The sequence below is a fragment of the Nyctibius grandis genome, chromosome 22, assembly GCF_013368605.1.
Source record: "Nyctibius grandis isolate bNycGra1 chromosome 22, bNycGra1.pri, whole genome shotgun sequence".
In the NCBI taxonomy this organism is placed as follows: Eukaryota; Metazoa; Chordata; class Aves; order Nyctibiiformes; family Nyctibiidae; genus Nyctibius; species Nyctibius grandis.
The window spans coordinates 4,603,565-4,622,756 of NC_090679.1; the positions used below are offsets into that span (position 1 = coordinate 4,603,565).

Here is a 19,192-nt window from a genome sequence, read left to right on the forward strand (position 1 = left end):
GCACTACTAAAGCCAATACAGTATGTGCGTGTGTTTAACTTCATGCAGATTCAAACCAAAGGCCAAATAATGCACACATCTCATGAAACTAATCCAAGAGAACTTGTCTGAAGTAGAAAATCTAGCTTTAAAAGTCACAAAGCCACCAACATGCTGTAAGTCTGTGTCACTAAATCCTGTTCATAAACTACACCGTTGACTTCAAGGAAAAAACTTCTATATTCCATTACCAGCCATCTAAAATGTAGCTGATAATATGTGAAAATATAATTTAAAAATTATTAATAACACTTAATTTTTAGTAATTACCTATGTAATCTGTGTTGTTTGCAAGTGACTTGGCAGGAAATATGACATTATGGTGTGCTTCATCATTATTGGATGGAGGTGGCTCATAACCATCACTGTCATGTTCTGCTTCCTCAGGTTCTTCTGTCGGTGATTCATAGTCAGCGTCATCTTCCTTTTCCTGGTCATCATCAGGGCTTTCATAGTCATCATCTTCATCCTGGCAAATGTACATAGAAGATGGATGCTGTAACAGGATACTAAACACTGCAGTGCAATTTCCTTGTGGTCTTTCACTGTGGTATTTTTTCACTCTGGAGGATATCAAGTTTTTAAAATCAGTGTGAGTGAAAAAATTCTCAGTTGAAATAAAATGGGGAAAGGAAGCAGTATTTTATTAATGCATACAGCACTCAACAGCTTAAGATAGGAAACGAGTATCATTTTATAACAGTAACTGCAGTGGAAGGTCAAGATATGGTGATAGCTTATTGAAATGCACAGTGCCTTTGTTTCAGATAACAGACAAGGCACCAGCAAACAATTCCGTGCTTCCTAGAAACACACTGGAGCAGCAGATGATGGCTGTTGATGCTCGTTCTTACTTAATAGCATGTACTCTACAGCCTGCAACTCCACTATTTAAAAATGCTTCAGAAAAAATGAGGTCTTTGATATGGGTCTTGGTGCCCTCCCCTAACCAGAACCAAAGCAGCTTCACACAACTTGCAGGACCTAGGAAGATCACAGTGAAAATATGGCAGTGGGCATTGCACATAGCTTCTGTGCAATCCACCAAGGCCTACACGAGAAAGAATGTTCAACTTGTCATTGGTACCTTGGCTGAAAGTTCCAGACTAGCTCTGTATTGACACAGAGCCCAGGTGCTCTATAGGTGGTTACTTTTACCTTTTGTGCTCCTAAAATAGCAGCAAATCTCCTGCAAACTTAGTAGCAAGTGGGTTTTAAAAATCCCTCTTCATTTTTTGCAAAAAAAACCATAGGCAGTTGTCAATGTAAGAGGTCTTCATAAAGCCGGACTGTGCATCAGTCAGCTTATTCATTTAGCTGCGTTGTGTGTGCTTCATCTAATGGCGTTTGCCAATGTGTTTTCTGTGCCAAAAGGCAAAAGGAACTTTTGCCGTCTAGTTGGCTTCAAAAAATTAGATTCTTCAACAAATCAACTCTAGAGAATAATATGGCAAGGATTTGCCATTGAATAACATAGCAACCTTTCCTTTGCTAGCCACCTCTTGTAAGAGCTTGCAATAGGCATGTAAAATTCAGCAAAAGTTCTGTGGAGACCTGGTCGTAGGCTGCGAGCTTCTGCTGGAGCCAGTGGTGTAGGACTGCTGTTCTGAAGCTCTGCCTTGCATTACCAGGAGAGACCCTTTTCTCAGCAAAGAAATTTGTATGCAGCTACACCAGTCATTCCTGCTCCTGCTTCTCTTTCTCCTCATCCTAACACCCTGTCATTGCTCACTCCATCCGTGCTGCCTGAAGTAGATAACGCAAGAACTGACAGACCTGACAGAAGAGGTAAGCCATGCAACCAGCAGGTTTTGTTAATCCTGATACTCACAAATGAAGACCAGCCACCGTCTTCTTGACTGTATCCTGTGTGAAGAAGCATAACCACAGGCTTCTTAGCGTGTACAACTTTAAACTATCAAGACATAACTTGACAAAAAGGACACAACAAATCCCAGATCAGTTCTGAACCACAATACTATGTCACAGGAGCAAGGGAGGTCTTTCAAAGGCAGGCAGGCAGGCATGAAAGGTATGACAAATAACGTTCTGATTCAAAACAGAGAGTATAATTGTCCTTGGGTGAGATATGTGCTGTCACTTCAAGTTTGTCCTACACTTCCAGTTTTAAATATTATTTGAAGTAGAATGCTTTCAGAATAAGCACAGACTTCTTATCTCTTTGTTTAATACTATTTTAGCTTTCATATCAAAAGGTTTTTTAATTTCAGTAGGACTGGGGGAATATGGTAGCTTGCAGAAGTTTTAAGTGCTCTTGGCCTGTTACAAGAATAATTGAAATAAAAATGTGGAACATGGCAGACATCTAGAAGCTTACCTGTCTAATAGAGGGTGCTGCTAGGAGTAGGGGCAGGGGGCAGAGGTGTTGGAACAGAAATACATAAGCACTGATACTATGTATTGCGTTAAAGAAAGGCAGTTTGGGGAAGTACATGTAAATGTCTCTGCTCTTGCCTTTCTTCATCATCTTTTCTATTTTAAAAATATTTTTCCTTACTTGTTCCCATGTAACTGCTCTATTCTTTTTGCGACTTCTTGGTTCTCTCATGTTTTCCTGTTTGTGTTTTGCCCCACCCAACCCCCCCCCCCCCCATTTACTTTACCCTGCAAGGATTAAATTAATATTTTAATATTTTTAAACGCTTTTTGTTGTTAAGAGACTCTCTGCCAGTACACACTTACCTGGATTTTCAGGACATTTTTGTGTTTGGCCCCTACAACAAAGATACAAAAAAATAAATTCCTTCCATTTGCAATTCTTAAATGTTTGAAGCATACTAAAATCTATTGCAAAAAAAGGTAATGGTTGGCTTTAACTGTAGAATGGAGTTTATATAGATGAGTCTAACTCTACCCAAAATGCCAAAACCACACTACTTCATATTTCACATATAGGATCCTAATGTATGCTAAACTGTCCTGAAAAAAATTCAGGTCAGGGAGGTCGAAGGTTTAGAAACAAGGGGGCTCAGTCCTGAAAATAGAAACGTTCTTCACTAATTCCATTCAAGCTGCTGAAAGTCAAGTTCATAAATATTTGTAGGGTTGATAAATATTTTATGGTTTTCACTTCTAGTTTCGAACTCTAGCTAATGCAAAGGTGTAAAATCACGTTATCAGATGATGTAAAACCACATTGTGTAGACTAGACTGAGATTTTCATTGTATATGAATATAAATTGTTCTTTTCTCATGCAATGTTCTTGCAATTTTTGCTTTTTCTTTTGCAAAAATATTATATTCAATTATAAGTCATAAAGTATTAAAAAATGTAACGATGCATAGGTCTGTGAAATGCATTAATGATGATTTATTAATGCAATAATATGTGCCTAGGCTTTATAGCATTCCTAAAGATTAATTTACTCAGGTGGAAAGTGGTATTAAATTTATGTTACTTGGTTTTGGATGTGGCAGAAGTATCTGGGGTGTTCTCGGCTCGGGCTTTGCTATTCTTAACAGATGACATTAACAAAACAGTTTTGTTTTATATACTTTCCAGGATGTCACTCTTACCCAGGTGTTATTGTTCAAATGGAAAACAGTCCAGAAAAGACATATCTGAAAGCTTTGAAAAAGAAAGCTGAGCTGTTTTACTTACCATTTTGGAAAGAATGATAGCCTTCCTTCATTTCTGTTTATTTCTTGGCTTAATTTACTTACAATTCTATTTAAAAGAAACACAAAAATAGTTTAGAAAAATTCCTTGAAACTTGTCAGTCGTTTTCTTAGCTGCTTCCCTCAATATTTACTAAATTAAATTTAGTAATTCAGAATTATTATTTACTCTGCAGTAAGAATATTGAATTTATCATCTTACTGCAAAGTTGCACTAGAGCATATCCAATTGAAAACTAGACATTTTACACAGATAAAAAACCATATTGTTGGATCAAGTTTAAAAATAAACATTAAACCCAGCAAGCCTTAGAAACTTTGGGTGTGGTAGACATCATGGACTAGAACTGCTTTAAATAATGGCGATTGCATTTGTATTATTTTGCATGGAAAAGGTAGAATGCTTCTACCAAGCTGATGGTTGCAAAAGCAGGGATTAAATGTGCCCTGTGTCTACTCTCTACTCCTTTTGTCTCCCTCCCTCTGCAACCGAGATGTACCTAATTCAGAATCCCTCCAGTAAAGAAGGTGAAAAGGTTGATTTAATTCCGTGTTATAACACATTTTCAGGGCAGGTCAGAAATATTCATGGAACATATGAAGACTATAGCTGTATGTCTAGAGAGATTTTTCCAAGTGGATGTGTTTGTCATCGCTCATGTGCAGTTTGTATACAGCAGGAGGGTCAATACCAACCAATGAAATGGAATCTTGAGTACAGTTTCGGTCAGGAGCACGCATTTATGCTGCTAACATTGCTGGCATCCGTAGCCAGCCCAGACATCTGGGACTGAGAGGTTTTATGTTGACTGACTCCCTGAGAACAACTCTGGGCTTACAGGACAGTCATTACTGAGATGAACAGGATTAAGTCCACTGAGAGCAACAGAATTCTGCTCTGCTGGTAATGAAGTTGGCCTCTATGGTTATTCTCTTTCAAATAAAGCTTTTGTTTCAAAGAAAGCTTATGATGAGTCATGGTCTAATTCTTAATTCTCAATATTTCTTTTTGAGGAAAGTCCCATCGAGAAAGTCTTGTGACAACCAAAGCAAATTGGTTACATACATCTGCTTAAAAATACTCCATTTTACTTCTAGCTTATATTATTTAGGTCTAGCAGAGACAGTAATTGTGGAAATAAAAGTAGTATGGAAAAAAAATCAGGAACTCAATATGCCTGTTTATCTCAGATTCTACATTCTGTAAAATCTTATCTTTCTTGTTTGCTGGTGCAGAATTCGTTTCCATTCATCTTACATCTGGTCAATCAACTTTATATCAGAATTGTAAAATCTTTGTTTATGGCCAGGCAGTTACCACTCTATTTTTTCTTCTTCTTTCATGTCTTTTTCTGCTACTCAGCAGTAATAATCCCCTAATTTTTTCCAAGTGACCTCATTTGTGCATTTCTTTCATGTCAAACTGCTTTTCTGGGCTGCGACTTGGGGAAGATAAGCTTTCAAGCAATCTAATATTAAAAAAAAAAAAAAAGCTGACAAAAACATACTGTTTTTTTTTGATCCTGAACCATGATAAAAACCTTTCTCTTATTTTGAATATCCCTTCTCTGGCTCTTGTTACTTTCCTAATCCTTACTTTACCGTAATTCAGATTAAAAGATAAATTGAGGGCATAGGGTTGCTCTGTTCGATTATGGAAAATGCTATGGGGACAGATCAGGCTGCCAGCAAGTATCAGAGAATCAGCAACTTCAGATCAGTATGGTCGTGCTGTCTGCGAAGGATGAAGATGGGTAACCTGAAGTTAAGGATACGTACTCACGGATCCAAGTATGAAAATAGAAAGGCAAAGGAAGAATATTTTTTGGGTTTTCTTTTTTAAGACAGTACTTTGCAATTTTCTGATTTGAAGCAAATATTGTCAAACTTGCCTCTTTTGAAATAAGCTTATGCACAAATGTTAATAATTTAAGAAGGATTACAGCTGTCTAAATCTGACATCATTACCCAGAAAATTGTATAAACCAAGAAAAATGCGAAGTTATAGACATAGAACTCCTCTTGCTCTTCTTTCCTATGCAATCAACACTTCTCTGCACAAGATATTTCCTTCTGCTGCAGGTGATAAGGAAGTTGGCGTGTGAATAATAAATTCTACGTGAAACATCAGGAAATATTCTGGGGTGAACAGTGCACTGCGTATACCAGTGTTTTGGCTGAGGAGTGGATTACAGAACTTGTGTGTGGCTTATTCTCTGTTGTAGAAGAGGTAGAGGAAGGATCTTTCATAATATTGTGTTTATTTTCAGCTAAAGAAGTAACATGAAGATCACTGGGTTTAGAGCGAATAATTCTTTCAGTTCAGGCTTCGACAGGTATGAATGAGACCTGAGTGTTTGGAAGGTTTCTGGACTAAACCTGGGCTGGCTGCTATGAGGATTTACACCAACTGGTTTTTGAGGAAAAACTGAAAGGAGAAAGTCCCTCATCTTCTCTTGCGGCCAAAAAATTAATCATTTGTTGCTTAAAATACAGTGTCTAATCTTTACTTCACGTTTATTTGAAATGCTTCAAGCCAATGGCTCAGAGAGGTTATTAGAAGAAAGCAAAGTTGAGAATGGCTACACTTTACAAGCAGCGTTATTACAGAAGATGGGTGCACTGAGAAGCTGAGTGTGTAGCCATGTGAGGAAGGAAGTACCAAAACCACACTGCTTTCTGACTTGTGGGAGTGGATGATAGGAGAGGATAAGGCAACAGCACTTGCAGAAAATGTTACTCAGACTTCTCTTTCTACCGCCTCCACCAGACGCTTTAGCTTAAAACTGGCAGGAAGTCGAAAATAAAAAAAACCCCCACAACCAACCCCCAACGCAGTGCTCCAGAACTGGCTTTTGTTCGCTTAACTGCAGACGTCATTGTCGTGATTAGAATGCATTCGACCTGCATTAGGATAGAGGATGTAAGATGGGTGAGAGAGAGGGAAGGCAAAGTCCTCAAGGACCAGGAAGTTGCATAGTTTCATGTTGAACACTGTCAAGAGCACAGTTTGTGATGGAGTCTTTGTTTTGGCCTTTGAGAAAAGTCTGTTGGGCAGATGCAATACTATTATGTTGGCTTCAAAACTAACTGAATGTCAGTTATGTTCTAAACCTTTTCAACAACCTTTAGCATCTCATCTGAGAGACACATTCACCTCTGCCCGAGGCAAACCTTTATAAAAGAGAAGGGCACCACAGACTTAATCTTCTTTTCATTACTGGAAAGTGCTATGGGATATGCCATAAGCTTTCTGACCAAAGTTGAAATTTTCAAATTTCAGGTTTGCCAGCACCTGCCGCTGAGGGATCAACAGCCTGTATGAGTACCTTGACTTACTGAAAACCTGGAAATGTTTTCTCTCAAGATAGTAAACAACAAGAGTGGCCAAGACTGACTTCAGTGTTTAGAGCATGGTACAGGTATCAACCACCAACATTATTTTGAACGAGAATGTGTCCCTTAAGCTGTATATTGGCCTTTTGTTTCATTAGATTTATTGTCAAAATGTTAATTACACCCTCATGATTCGGTCTGAGTTTCATTTAGCACTTAAGATAGATATTCAATGTCTGCTCTGTGTAAAATATACCATATCCCTTCCCTGTTTCACCAACGTACCACTTACTCTTTTAGGATGCAGTGTGTTTGTGAAGCTTCAGGCGTGTGTGTTAACCTAGTGACATTAATATTAACTTAAATAGTTCTTTCATAAGATATAGCACGTACAAGAGTAATATCAATGAGCTCAACAAAAAAGATAACACTATGGATTTTAACAGTTTTTCCTATTGTTACAAAAATGCCAAGCATTAAGAATAGTGTATGTTTGAAGAAAACAGGTTGCAACTGAGCTAAGCTATTAATAACCGAACAAATTGTTAGGTCAACTGTGACGCTATCTCTTACTTAGGATGACAGCTACATTCATGATAACCCAGTCTCTAAAGCTGATGGTCATGCCACAATTATTTATTTTAATTTCTCAGTGGGAAAAGGGAGAAAATATATGTGTTAGGTGTTCCTACCAATAGATTACTTGGCCCAAATGTTGCTGCCCCTTAAAGGTCTGTGGCAATGTGATAACTTTGGGATAATGGCTGAATGTCTCCTGGGCCATAGATTTCCACTAAATCTGTGAACAAGTGAAGTAGGGAGAACCCTTCATGGTCTGGAACCTGGAGGCTGGGTTCCACCACATGCAATCATGCAGTATGAGGTCTCCAAAGTGCCATAGCAGATCTATGTAGGTCACTGGAACAGCTAGGCATATACCTTTTCATAGAATGGCAACTATGCTTAAGTTCTTAAGATATGATTAGTATTCTTAAAAGTGAATTTTTGCCAAGTGGTTTAAAGCTGATACTCTGTATCTTAAAATAGAAATTTATATATTCCAGTAGAAATACTATATGGTGGCATTTTCTATTTAGCTTGAAGAAGTGCCTGAAGCTCAGCATGTGTCCAAGTACTGCCTTTGGAACTGGAGCCTTAAACTGGTCCAAGAATCTCTCTTCACTCCCTCTGCCCTACGTCCTCCCAGAGCAGTCCGGCTACAACACAGAACTGGCAAAGACCAACTGGCTTTTTCCACCTCTCTCTTGTCTAAAGGGAAGAGTGAAAGTGAAGTGGTGAGTGGAGCTGTACTCTGCCTTTTGCTTTGGGTCCTTGTGCCTGAGGTAGACCTTTGATTCTATTGTGCACGTCAGTGGGAATGGAAGAAAGGCTCCCATGTTAAAACAAAATATAGCATTAACTGAAGTTAATTTTCTAAACTTCTCCCTAAGATTACTTTAATGGCAACATAAGTGCGAGAGGTCTCAGGGTTCCAAAGAGTGACAGCATCATCAATGTAAATATTCTGAATGAGAGTAAAAACTTCGTATTTATCAGAGAAGCCCCACATAGAAGAATAGTTTCAAATTTGTGGGTTTATTTAAAGGCCTAGATACTGCAAGGAAAGGGGGGCATGAGGGTTTCCAGTAGCCTAATGCTCTGTTTGACATAGCTTTGCGCATAACTCAAAGATAAGGACAACTTTTGTTTGTAATCCTCTCAAATATTCCATGACAAAGTTGATCTTCCTTCAGTTTTCATTTTCCATCCTCCACAGGATATAATGCCCCAATAGACATGGGGATAGATTTCCTTAACCATGCCAGCCAAGAGCACCTTGTGTACAGGGCCTCTGTATCTCTGGCAGGCATACAAGAAAGTGAGGTGGTGACCGCAAAGAAGAATGGGAATCCCTGCTGAGGTAAATGGGCTGTGGAGGTTGTTATGATCCCTCAGGATATCTCTGTGTGGCCTGTCCATATGCAGGTGCAGGGAATCCTGTGCAGCCTTATTGTCCGTTAACCCTTTTGCCTGCAAAAGTGTTATCAGAATAAAACTTGCAGGACTGTCTGGATGTGTCAGTCACTTTTATATGGTGCCCTTATAGATGTAAATTTTTAGCAAAGTTTTCAGTAAAGAGTTCAGCTCTTTTAATTGAAAGTTTTAAAGATTTTATGAAGTATTTTAATTTTCAGAATAGTGTTTAAATCCTTTTTTTGGTATTTAAAAATAAGCCAAAAGAAGACTCATGATGATGTGCACCTGTAACATGGCTGGTGGAGATTAACTTTCAAAATAATAATTCTGTTAATAATAACAGAAGATTATGGAGGTTTTTATTGGTTTCAAGAAGTGGACTATCATACTTTGTAGTGACAACTGTTACCTATTTAGACATTTAAAGATTCTTGTAAAAGTCACAGAATCATCCCCAGGTAATGACACAGTTACATTCAAAACTTTATCAGTAGATTTGCTGAAACGTATATATGTAGTAAAACCACATACCCAGCTCAGGAGGTCTGTATGGATGTAGGCTGTGGTTTGCAAACCTTGTATAGCTGCAAGTGCTGGGTTCTGTTCTCAGTACATGTAGGTCAGCATAACCCTGCTAAAGTTACTGGAGCACAATCTCTCGTGTGTATGTACCTTTTATTCGTTCCACCGGCCAATGCTGTAAGTGTGACGCTTCCTCTTTATATTAAGCATTTTTACAGAATATGCTCAAGTTTTAGCACTGTTGTTAAGTATCAGGTGCTATAACTACAATATGCCAATGTGTATTTCAGCTTGTAGAAAAACTCTTCCTACTAGGTGAGGTTTGCATTATGATATAAAAGTAAGGTGAGAATGTACTATAGCAGAAGTCAACAGCAAGCACTTGCCATTTTGGTGAGAGTGTGGAGATTCTGAAGTAATGAAATTAATGTTAAAAAAAAAAAGACAGGTTCTTCTACCCATTTGTTTTATTCTGTTGGGTGGTTTTTGTTTTGGTTTTTTTTTCCTTTTTTTTAAATGGCAGCCAGTTCTCTTTCCTATTAAAGCTCTAAATTCATGTTTTAAACAGTGGCATTACATGGAGGAACTAACATCATACCTACCTTTTTCCATGTATGTTCACAATATTCTAGTGAATTGTTTCCCTGTTTGTAAGTGTGGGGAAAGCTAAGAACTAGGGCGTTAGTTCCAGAAGTTTCATTCAGATTTTTTAATTTACTTATTTATTCAGTTCTTCAAGTTGTGCACCAAGCTTCACTTTTCTTTTAAAGCTCTTGATTTCAAGTTCTCTTTTTGTTGAGAAACCCAAGACATCTGACTAGAAAAGGCTGTTCACTTTCTGCTAGTGTTACAAGGCAAGTGGACTGTTGAAACTGAAATTTCAAAACATTTTTGAGATATCAATAGATTAGATGAGGAGATAGGAGCAATTCCACATCGTCAGATTTCAACTTAACTATTCACCTATGACATTAATATCACTTGTATGTGTGTGTTTATTAGACCTTCCACTGACCACTTTTGACTCATGAATTTGAAAGGAAATCACCAAAAGTTCTCAAAATTAGAAGTTCAAACCAGGAGAACACAAGGCAATTTTGCCAAAGGACAGTTAAGGAGGGACAAATTATCAGAGAATTACAAGCAATGTGACATTGGGGCATCTTTTTTTTTATAGCATCTGGGCCCCCTTACTAACACGTCATACACCACCAGTCCCTATGATTGGGAAATCTATTGTGTGAAAATATAGGTATGATCTCAAGAAACACGTCATGTCCGAGGTTTTCAAGCTCAAGTCCTTGCGTATCTGATGTGAACAGAGGTATCCTCCTGCCCTCAGATCTAGCCACCAGCTTACCCATGGGCGCATGAATCTGACAGACCACACAGGTATTTCAAAATTTTTCAGTATTCTTAGTTTCACCAAAACACCTTACACAAGCTCTGAAGCATCAGAAAAGGCAAAGCAGACTTTATCTCCCGTAGCAAAATCCAGATACGCATAGAAAGAGTGAGTTTGGAACTGGGAAATGGGCAACAAAGAAACAGCCATGTTGGAACAACCTGAGTTCCTTTTTTTTTCCTCCTTACTTTGTTTAGAAGACCATGATGAGCTCCATGTGTCTCATGGTTAGGAACCTTCTAACTTCCAGCTTAAATATGTACCATAGAACTCAGCAAAATAAAATCCTTCATTTTTCACCATGAAATATTGAAAGACGCTAATTTCTCTGTTACTCAGTATTGACATAATGAGATTATTGTTCTTCATTTAGTAACTTCTGTGAAATTATGAAAGCTATTCAGATAAATTCAAAACTTTTTCAAGGCCTAATCCACAGGAGCTAAGGAAAGCTATTTAACACTGAATCAAATGTTCCAGACTGATTTATCTTTAACGCCTACCTAAAGGAAAAGCACATGATGGAAATCGCTTGAACTCCTCAGCTATTGTGTACACACCTGACATTTTTTTTCCTTTGAGTTAAAGTCAACAATTAAGCAGTGAACAGTAACATCATACTTTGAAGGTAACACTTGCAAAAGTTTAACCTTGGTGTAGCTGCTGTCAGTCAAAGAATTTACGGATGAGTTCTTTTGAACATCCCCCAGACAATTTTTTGTATTGTATCATTGTGCTTGAGCAGTCATGACAACACTCTTTTTGTTCGGAACATTCTTTTTCTCTCAGTACACTGCAATAGACAGGTCTCTGACTAACCACTTGCAAATCATTTGCCCGATATTTCCTAGGAGTTTTCACTGCAGACCAGCTAAGATAATTTTTAATGTGAAATTGGTTTGGCTTTACTTACGGCACTCTGAGTTTGGGAAATTTCTGAATATCATTTTCAGACATGTTCTGAAAAGGAAACACATGGTATATATCACAGATTGTCCATGGAGCACCCTGTGACTTACACAAGTTCACATATTCAAAAATGTGGCATGAAGTTTCAGCTGATAGGAACATAAAGTGCACAGTAAAGTAATGCAAGGTAACAGCCTGCCCATCCCATGGCTCGTAAGACAAGTGAACCTATTTTCATAAAAAATCCTCTCTATATTTTTTCTGTTTTGCTGGATGTTGGTTTTTGCTTTATGTTGCTGCCAGTTGTATTAAACTAGCTAGGAGGTTAATGAACATCATGTGTATTTGTTTATACACAAAGGACTTCAACGAAACAATCACATCTAACTTCAAAGAGAAGTATTTCTGCAGCTAGAACGTTTTAATGATAGCTTCTTAAAAAGATCTGTAAGAAGTAAAATCTTAAACCAACTCTTACCAGACAAGAGTTGGGTAAATTTGTTTGTTTACCAGCCGACAAGCCATTCTTCCAGGATTAATTTCAAATTAATGGGACTGTGCAAAGTTAAAGTCAAGTCATTTGCTTTACTGCTTAGGGTTCTAATCGAGTTCTTTATTGGTGTTATATTGTCACATTGACTTCCAGGCAAGGTTAAAATCCATCCCTGCTCTGCTTCTCAAAAGAATTGGAAATAAACCCCTCTTCTGCAACAGCTTTCTCACTAGAGATTGTCAGAGATACTTAAGCTAAAGCAGGGGAACAGACAGTAAACCAAAAATTCTGGAACTATTTTTGTCTTCTATTTTTTTTTCTCTTCTTGTTCTCTTGCTTTCTGGATATTGCTTTTCATCATACATTGCCATCACCTAGCATACAGGAAAACATATCCTTTCTGTATTTATTATTAAAAAGTGTTTAGTTTAGTTAATCACAAGCTTCCCAAACCCTCTTTGGAACATGGATGATAGTCTGGTTCTTTCTGTCTGTCTTATTGCCAACAATGAGAAATTTCTAATTACACATTGGTTCACAATGCTATCAATGATTTTCAGGGCAGAACAACTCCTGTCTGTGTTTGCCAGCACTATTTTACCTCTAGGAGTATTCACAGGTTAAAACACAGAAAAAGGTACTCCCTTTATGGAAATGTCCTGCAGGGTTTACCGAAGAATCGTAATTTTTTCTTAAGACTTTTTAAGCTTCAACTTGAAATTCTATTCTGGCGATAAACCTGACAAATGTTAGGGGTTTAAACTGTCATAAAAGGGCCTTGTTGCTGTTTTAAACAGTAGAGAATTTTATTAGAATAAGTTACATGGAATCCCTCTGGTTTTATTCCTACTACATCTCAACTGGCCTTTCCTTGTGGTAGCCAGTAGATACAGAAATGTGACTTTGAAACTAGGATGTTATTCTGATGCATAAGACAGCATTATTTTTGCAGTCAGATTTACCACATCGATCTGACAATAGATACAAAACCTGCAAACACTCAGTCTTAACAGTTTCTTCTGTGCGAATGTGATTTGGCAGTTTCCAATAACTTACAAAAATGTAAAAAGATATTTCTTAGAAAAACCATGCATATAGAGAAGCAATTTTTTTTCAAGATTGCATTGTACTCTAGAATATTCCACGTAAAGTCTCCTTTTGTTGTTCTGTTTAACAGGTGAACCTTTTTTTGCAGTCTACAATTGACAAGTATAGGTCCAAAGCCTAAAAAAAAAGGTTCAGCAGACGTGAACAGCTGCTTGCTTACTTAACAGAAAAGCATCCTTTAAATCTACTAGGATGCCTCTGAAGCAATTCTGCACTCTGAGCTATGTATTTGCAGAAACACTCTGGAAATAATAAAAAATTACAAAAATCTCTTAGGAATCACACCATTATTGCTCTTGTTATTTGTACCTCACAAACTTCCAGAATTTCATAATACTTCCAGAGCCAGAACTCCCACTCCAGCCACAGATCCTTAGTGCTTGAGCTAAGGGGAATCTCTTAGGGGTTAGTAGGAGAAATCCTATAACACACATCTGAATAATTCTGACTCCACCCAGTAGGAGGGAGGTGTAATATCCTGTTCCTACAAAAGGTGTTTGAAAATTTTTATGTCGCATTTCAATGAAATGTCAAAAAGCTTGATACATTAGGACAAGTAAATAAAAAATAAGAAGGCTTTAGAAGAGGTATACATAGATTTCTCCACTATGACTAATTACACAGATGATCAAAGTGACTACTTTTGGGGAAAACAGAATATGTAATATTTGGAAATAAAATAAAATGGAAGTAAATAGAAGTAATAACAAAAGCCCTTACACATTTACATGGAGGTGTATTTAAGACCTGAAAATAGCAGCTATGTCAATGGAAGTTGTCAGCTTTTCTAAAGTTAAGTCAAGTTGTTGGTAAAGCCTGGAGCAATGTTGATTTAAACCCACTGGGCCTTTGCTTGCTAGTTTTGATGCTCGTGAAGCTCATTGATGTTGTCTATTGTTGCAGAAGAAATCTAATTTTAACTATAGAGGCTTGAAATAGTGATTACAAGAGAAGGCCAGTCATTCTGACCAGGTCTGTGTCCTCTTTAGTAGGAGAGGACAATTAATAAATGTGAGTTTTCTGTAGTTAGCATTTGAAAACAAGCACTTCCTATAAAGGAAAAGATGAATTCAAGACAAGACTGTGGTTTTATAACTTCCCTGACAGTTTAAAAAATACTAAAATACATGTGTATTAAACACCATGCTTGGCTTCCCAGCATTCCGTATTTAAAGCAAGAGGTCTGGCTGATTTTAGCAGAGGTGTTTACTTCTCATATTTATACCTCGGTAACCATCTGCGAGCTAAGTGCTTTGCATGCAATAGGGAGGAGTCAAAACAATTACTTGATGGGAATTTTACAGGAAGGAATTTTACAACTCTACTTACCAAAAACCTTTGTCCATTTATGCTGTGCTTTCTCACAACTTTTTCACAGTCCTTATACTTTAACTGTCAATGAAAAGAAGATGATTATTGCACCCTTAATTATAAGAATGGATTAAGACACTTAGACATGTGGCTAGCTTTGAGTGCTTCAAGTGCTATTTGAGTGGCTTCAAGTTATGCTTTTGCATGCTAGGGCCTGTCTAAATGGCTCATTTTGTTCTCTAAACATGGATTTTTAAGACAAAGATTCTTCGGTGGACTTGAGGATTTTCATCTATTTAGGAACATGTAATTCCTCACATTTGAAAACCACCTCACAGTTGTCTTGCCCAAAGAAATATTTGGAAAATGGATAATTGTGGTACTGACTGTGATGAACAGTTGTGGAAAACGGGAAGTACAGCAAAAACCTTAGTATCTTGGAATACTGAAACCCTGATTCCAGTCACTGAATTCATTGTTGTGATCAAAAAGCTTCCTTTTCTGGATGGAAATGTTGCTCGTTAATCCTGGAAATCACCTGTAATGTTTGGCAAGCTTTTCCACAACGCTATGTTTTACAGTAGCATCTGGGACAAGGACATGCATTTTCGAAGCTGATCATGTACATAAGAAAAGAAAGCTCCTGGTCCTACCAGGCAAAAATTTAACAGTAATTTGGGGGACTTAGGGGAAAAAAAAAAACAAAACCCAAACAAAAAGCTAGCCACATTTAGCAAGACACGACTCTTAAATATTTCCAGTGGGTGTCTTAAACTTTTTTTTTTTTATTGGAGAGTAATAGCATAATGTGAGAACACAGCTTATATTTTTGATCTGGCTAGAATGCATTTTTTCTGTTTCAAATTGATCAAGTCCACACCAGAAGGAACCCAAAAAGTGGGCAGGCAAAGTGACTTTTTGGAGCCTGCAAGACAGGAGAATGGCTGTGGTCCTGCAGATTTCTTTGATGACTTTAAGCAGCTTTTGCCCTGATTCACCTCCCCAAAAGTGGAATGCCTGTCCTGGGGGGTATCTGGATCAGTAGAGGGGAAGTACTCAAAAATTTATGTCACAGGGCCCATTCAGTTATGATAGAACTTACAGTTAATCCTTTTACCACTGTTAAGAATATTGTTATCAACTCTTTCAGGAAGCCATTTCCCTGCTTAGTCTCTTGGTAATGGTGATCCAGACCACCATGCACCACTGTTGTAATGTTTTTCGTATTTTTCTGAAGTTGCCCGCTGATAATGATCTCATCTGTTCCATCTCTAATTCTTCGTTTCACTTTCCTGTGCCACTAACCCCTGCACCCTAAAATTAGAGGTTTGCAAGTAGTTGGCCGTTTCACTTCTCTGGAGATTTGGTAGACATAGACTTTGTGTTTGATCTGTTGTCTTTATTAGCTAGTTTTGCATTCTAGCATCAAACTTGCCCCAACTTGCCACAGAAAACTCTCACAGAGTTACAGGAGCCACTGAAACAATAAATTTTGCATGATTTCAAAACGAAGCTCAAACTGTTGCAGCTTTTACAAGTCTAGTCTGACAGCTCACTTGAAAATTAACCAGCTCTGCTGGCATTACTTGAAAATCTTCCCAAATCTTCTGATTGATCTGAATGTTGGATTCCAGGCTGACAGTTTTGGACTTTGGGAGGAATGTATTCAGTTGCAAGGGAGATGGAGCCCGCGCTATCTCTGATGTGAACTGAAAAATGAGCAATTTACAGAGAACACACGGAAATGAAATTTCAGTGAAACTGGCTCAGCTACACATTCCTGGGCAATTACAAAGGTGTCAGCATTGCTGAGCAGAGGATATATATTGGCAGTGAATTCCTGTATGGCCTTCCAAAGTGTTTCTTTAGTGTGGAAACTCCTCTGCATTGTAAAATGTAATATAGATCGTCACAAGTGAAAAAGATGTCAAAAGAAACAGAATTTCCTAGCTAGTCACACAAGGTAACATTAGAAAAAGTGACAGTGACAGGAAAGAAGGGGTAGCTAGTAATCTTGAGCCATGATTTTTGCCCAACAAGTTTTAAATTAGGGAAGTCAAACCAAAAGGTGAAAGGTTTTTCCAACTGAGCCTAAAAAAATTAGGAGTTCATGTAGCCACAACTGTTAAGTTCCTGGCTGGGTTCTCATGGATGTGATTAGCAAAGGCATTCAGAGGCTCAGTTGTGAACGCTGAGCAATTTGAAAAAAAGATCTCTCTTCTGAAAATCATTGAAGACAACCTAGAAAGCTTGTAATCTTCGCACATTAATGCCTTCTACAGCTGTTAGTATATGTTATATTAACAAGGGTTGTAGTAAAGGGTACACTTTCTCTGAAAAGCCACCAGTTTCTCTTATACCCAATTTAAAATACACTTTCAAGATTCATTTATAGATTTCGCTGGCCAGTTTAGCTCAGCTTCTTAACAGTCAGTGGGTTTGCTTTTAGTTTTGCAGCAAGCTTTGCCCATTACATAAATATGTAAATTTAGCACAGTTACAGTAGTTTGCTCCTCCATCACACACAAAGACGAAACACAGTTAAACTTACCGTCCTAAAATATTCTGCTAAGTCCTCTGGGTTCCACGTAACCACCTCTGAGCGGTAGGGAATATTGCGCAAATCCATTGTAGGTTTTCTCCTCTAGGCAGTTAGAGACTGTTCATAGCAGTACTATCGATGAAACACCCATCTATTCCTCGTGTGTGACCACCTCCAGCGTGTCCAGTAATTCCTTGTCTAATACCCAGCTTCTTCTGTTTAAGATCTGGGTTTTTTTTTAATTTAGAACTACGTTGTTAGGACATCCAGGAGCGATACTGCTTCCTCTAATACAAAACGGTCTCTTCTCAGAAAAGTTGTCAGCGAGTCAGCCTTACCACTTCCTTTGTCTGAATATAAATAAGTAAACAAGGAAGCACCGCGAAGTGTTGAAAATGTTCTGCCTGCTCCATGTAAGTAAAATCCTATGGACCCTATTTGCTTGTAACTGAATACATAAATAATAATGTATTTACACACTCTGTACAGTATAAAAATATTGGTGTATTGTCTGCATAGTCATTGGTTCCTGCTTCTGTGCAAGTCTAGCCCAGGCAAGCCCCCCTCCAAAGAAGAAAACGTTCACTTAAGAGAAACTTCTTCAACTTACCTCACTACCTGAAGTGTCATTATCTTTCTTTGATTTCTACAACAATCAGAGGTTATTGTGGGGTTGTCCATAGGGAGGTATGCATGAATTAGGGATGGAATTACAGGCAGCATTCCTTCAAATAAGGAATCTCTCAGTGATACTAAAAATGGACAAGCTTAGATAAAAAATTATTGCATTGTGACCCTTTCAGTGCTCCATTTTTCAGCTACCTGTAATGAGGATTTTTGTGTCTGAAAAAGAATCCACAGAACCATAATATTACCACAGGTACATGACAGACTGCACCTGTCATGTATAGCTAGTTCAGACACTGTCCTATCAGTAGGTCACTTTGGTGAGACTACATTTAGTAATTCCAAATGTGCCTGTTTTTTAAAAAAAGCCAGCATGTCCATTCTCCCTTTTCTTGACGTGGAGCTTCCTCCCACAGTTGTGCTGGTATGAATGCTTGGGGTCACTGTTCACACCTGCTCCAGTAGGCGGCACAAAAGGTGGTATTTTGTGAGCTTCCTGTATTAGTAAGAATAGATGCATCGTTCTGAAGCACTGGAAAGGAAAGTTTCTCTTCTTTCTAATGAAATGCATCACTTTCACTATTTCTAGTCACTGAAGGGTCTGTAATTGGGTCTGTAATTTGCAAGTCCATTGCATACGACTGCATGTATTTGAGATCATATCTACAAGTCTTTGTAGTATATAAGAGTTTTGCTTTTGAAATTCACAGTCTGATTTAAAGTAGCTTACTTTTTCTGGAGAAATTTTGATAAATGATGGTAGCATGGTATTTAAAACTTTCTAAAACTTAACTGCTCTAACAGCTGTTCTGAGCAGTGTAGCATTTATCAAATACATAATATAGCTGTGTTTTATGGGTTTGTATTTAAAATGACCTGTATGAATCATGTGAGGCATGTACTGATGGTATCACAGAAATACCAGCACCTCTTCGTTGTCAGTCTAGGTCTGGGCATGAAATAGGACTAAACTAACTTGTGACAAAGAACCCCCAAAGGAGAAGTTGTTTTGCTGGTGCATTATGAGCAGTGGTAAAGGGGAGGTTACGCAGCATACATCTCAGACGCCCCATCACACACCCTGTCTTTCAACAGAGAAACAAGTTTCTTGTAGTACAGAGACAGGAAGAAGCCTGTGCTATAACTTCTAATTGTTTGTTCTAATACAGTATTTCATTACCTTCTAATCTCATTTCTATCCCAAATCCAGCATAGCAGCTCTAATTTCAATTATGTTATTCCTTGTTTGTACTAAAACTAATTAGTCTGGTCAAAAATTATTCTG

At 37.9% G+C, this 19,192-nt stretch overlaps 1 protein-coding gene across 1 annotated transcript in view; it reads right to left on the bottom strand.

Moving 5' to 3' along the window:
- The window catches only part of LCP2 (lymphocyte cytosolic protein 2), a 31,525-nt gene extending 14,006 nt beyond the window's left edge, over window positions 1-17,519 (bottom strand). The window contains exons 1-7 of the mRNA XM_068417264.1: window positions 17,290-17,519; window positions 14,757-14,819; window positions 11,832-11,878; window positions 3,662-3,727; window positions 2,743-2,774; window positions 1,871-1,905; window positions 310-508 (exon numbers count right to left, since the gene is read on the bottom strand). Coding sequence (XP_068273365.1) covers window positions 310-508; window positions 1,871-1,905; window positions 2,743-2,774; window positions 3,662-3,727; window positions 11,832-11,878; window positions 14,757-14,819; window positions 17,290-17,367 — 520 coding nt within the window. The 5' untranslated portion in view covers window positions 17,368-17,519. The remainder of the gene's footprint in view (window positions 1-309; window positions 509-1,870; window positions 1,906-2,742; window positions 2,775-3,661; window positions 3,728-11,831; window positions 11,879-14,756; window positions 14,820-17,289) is intronic.
- Between the last annotated feature and the right edge of the window lie 1,673 nt (window positions 17,520-19,192).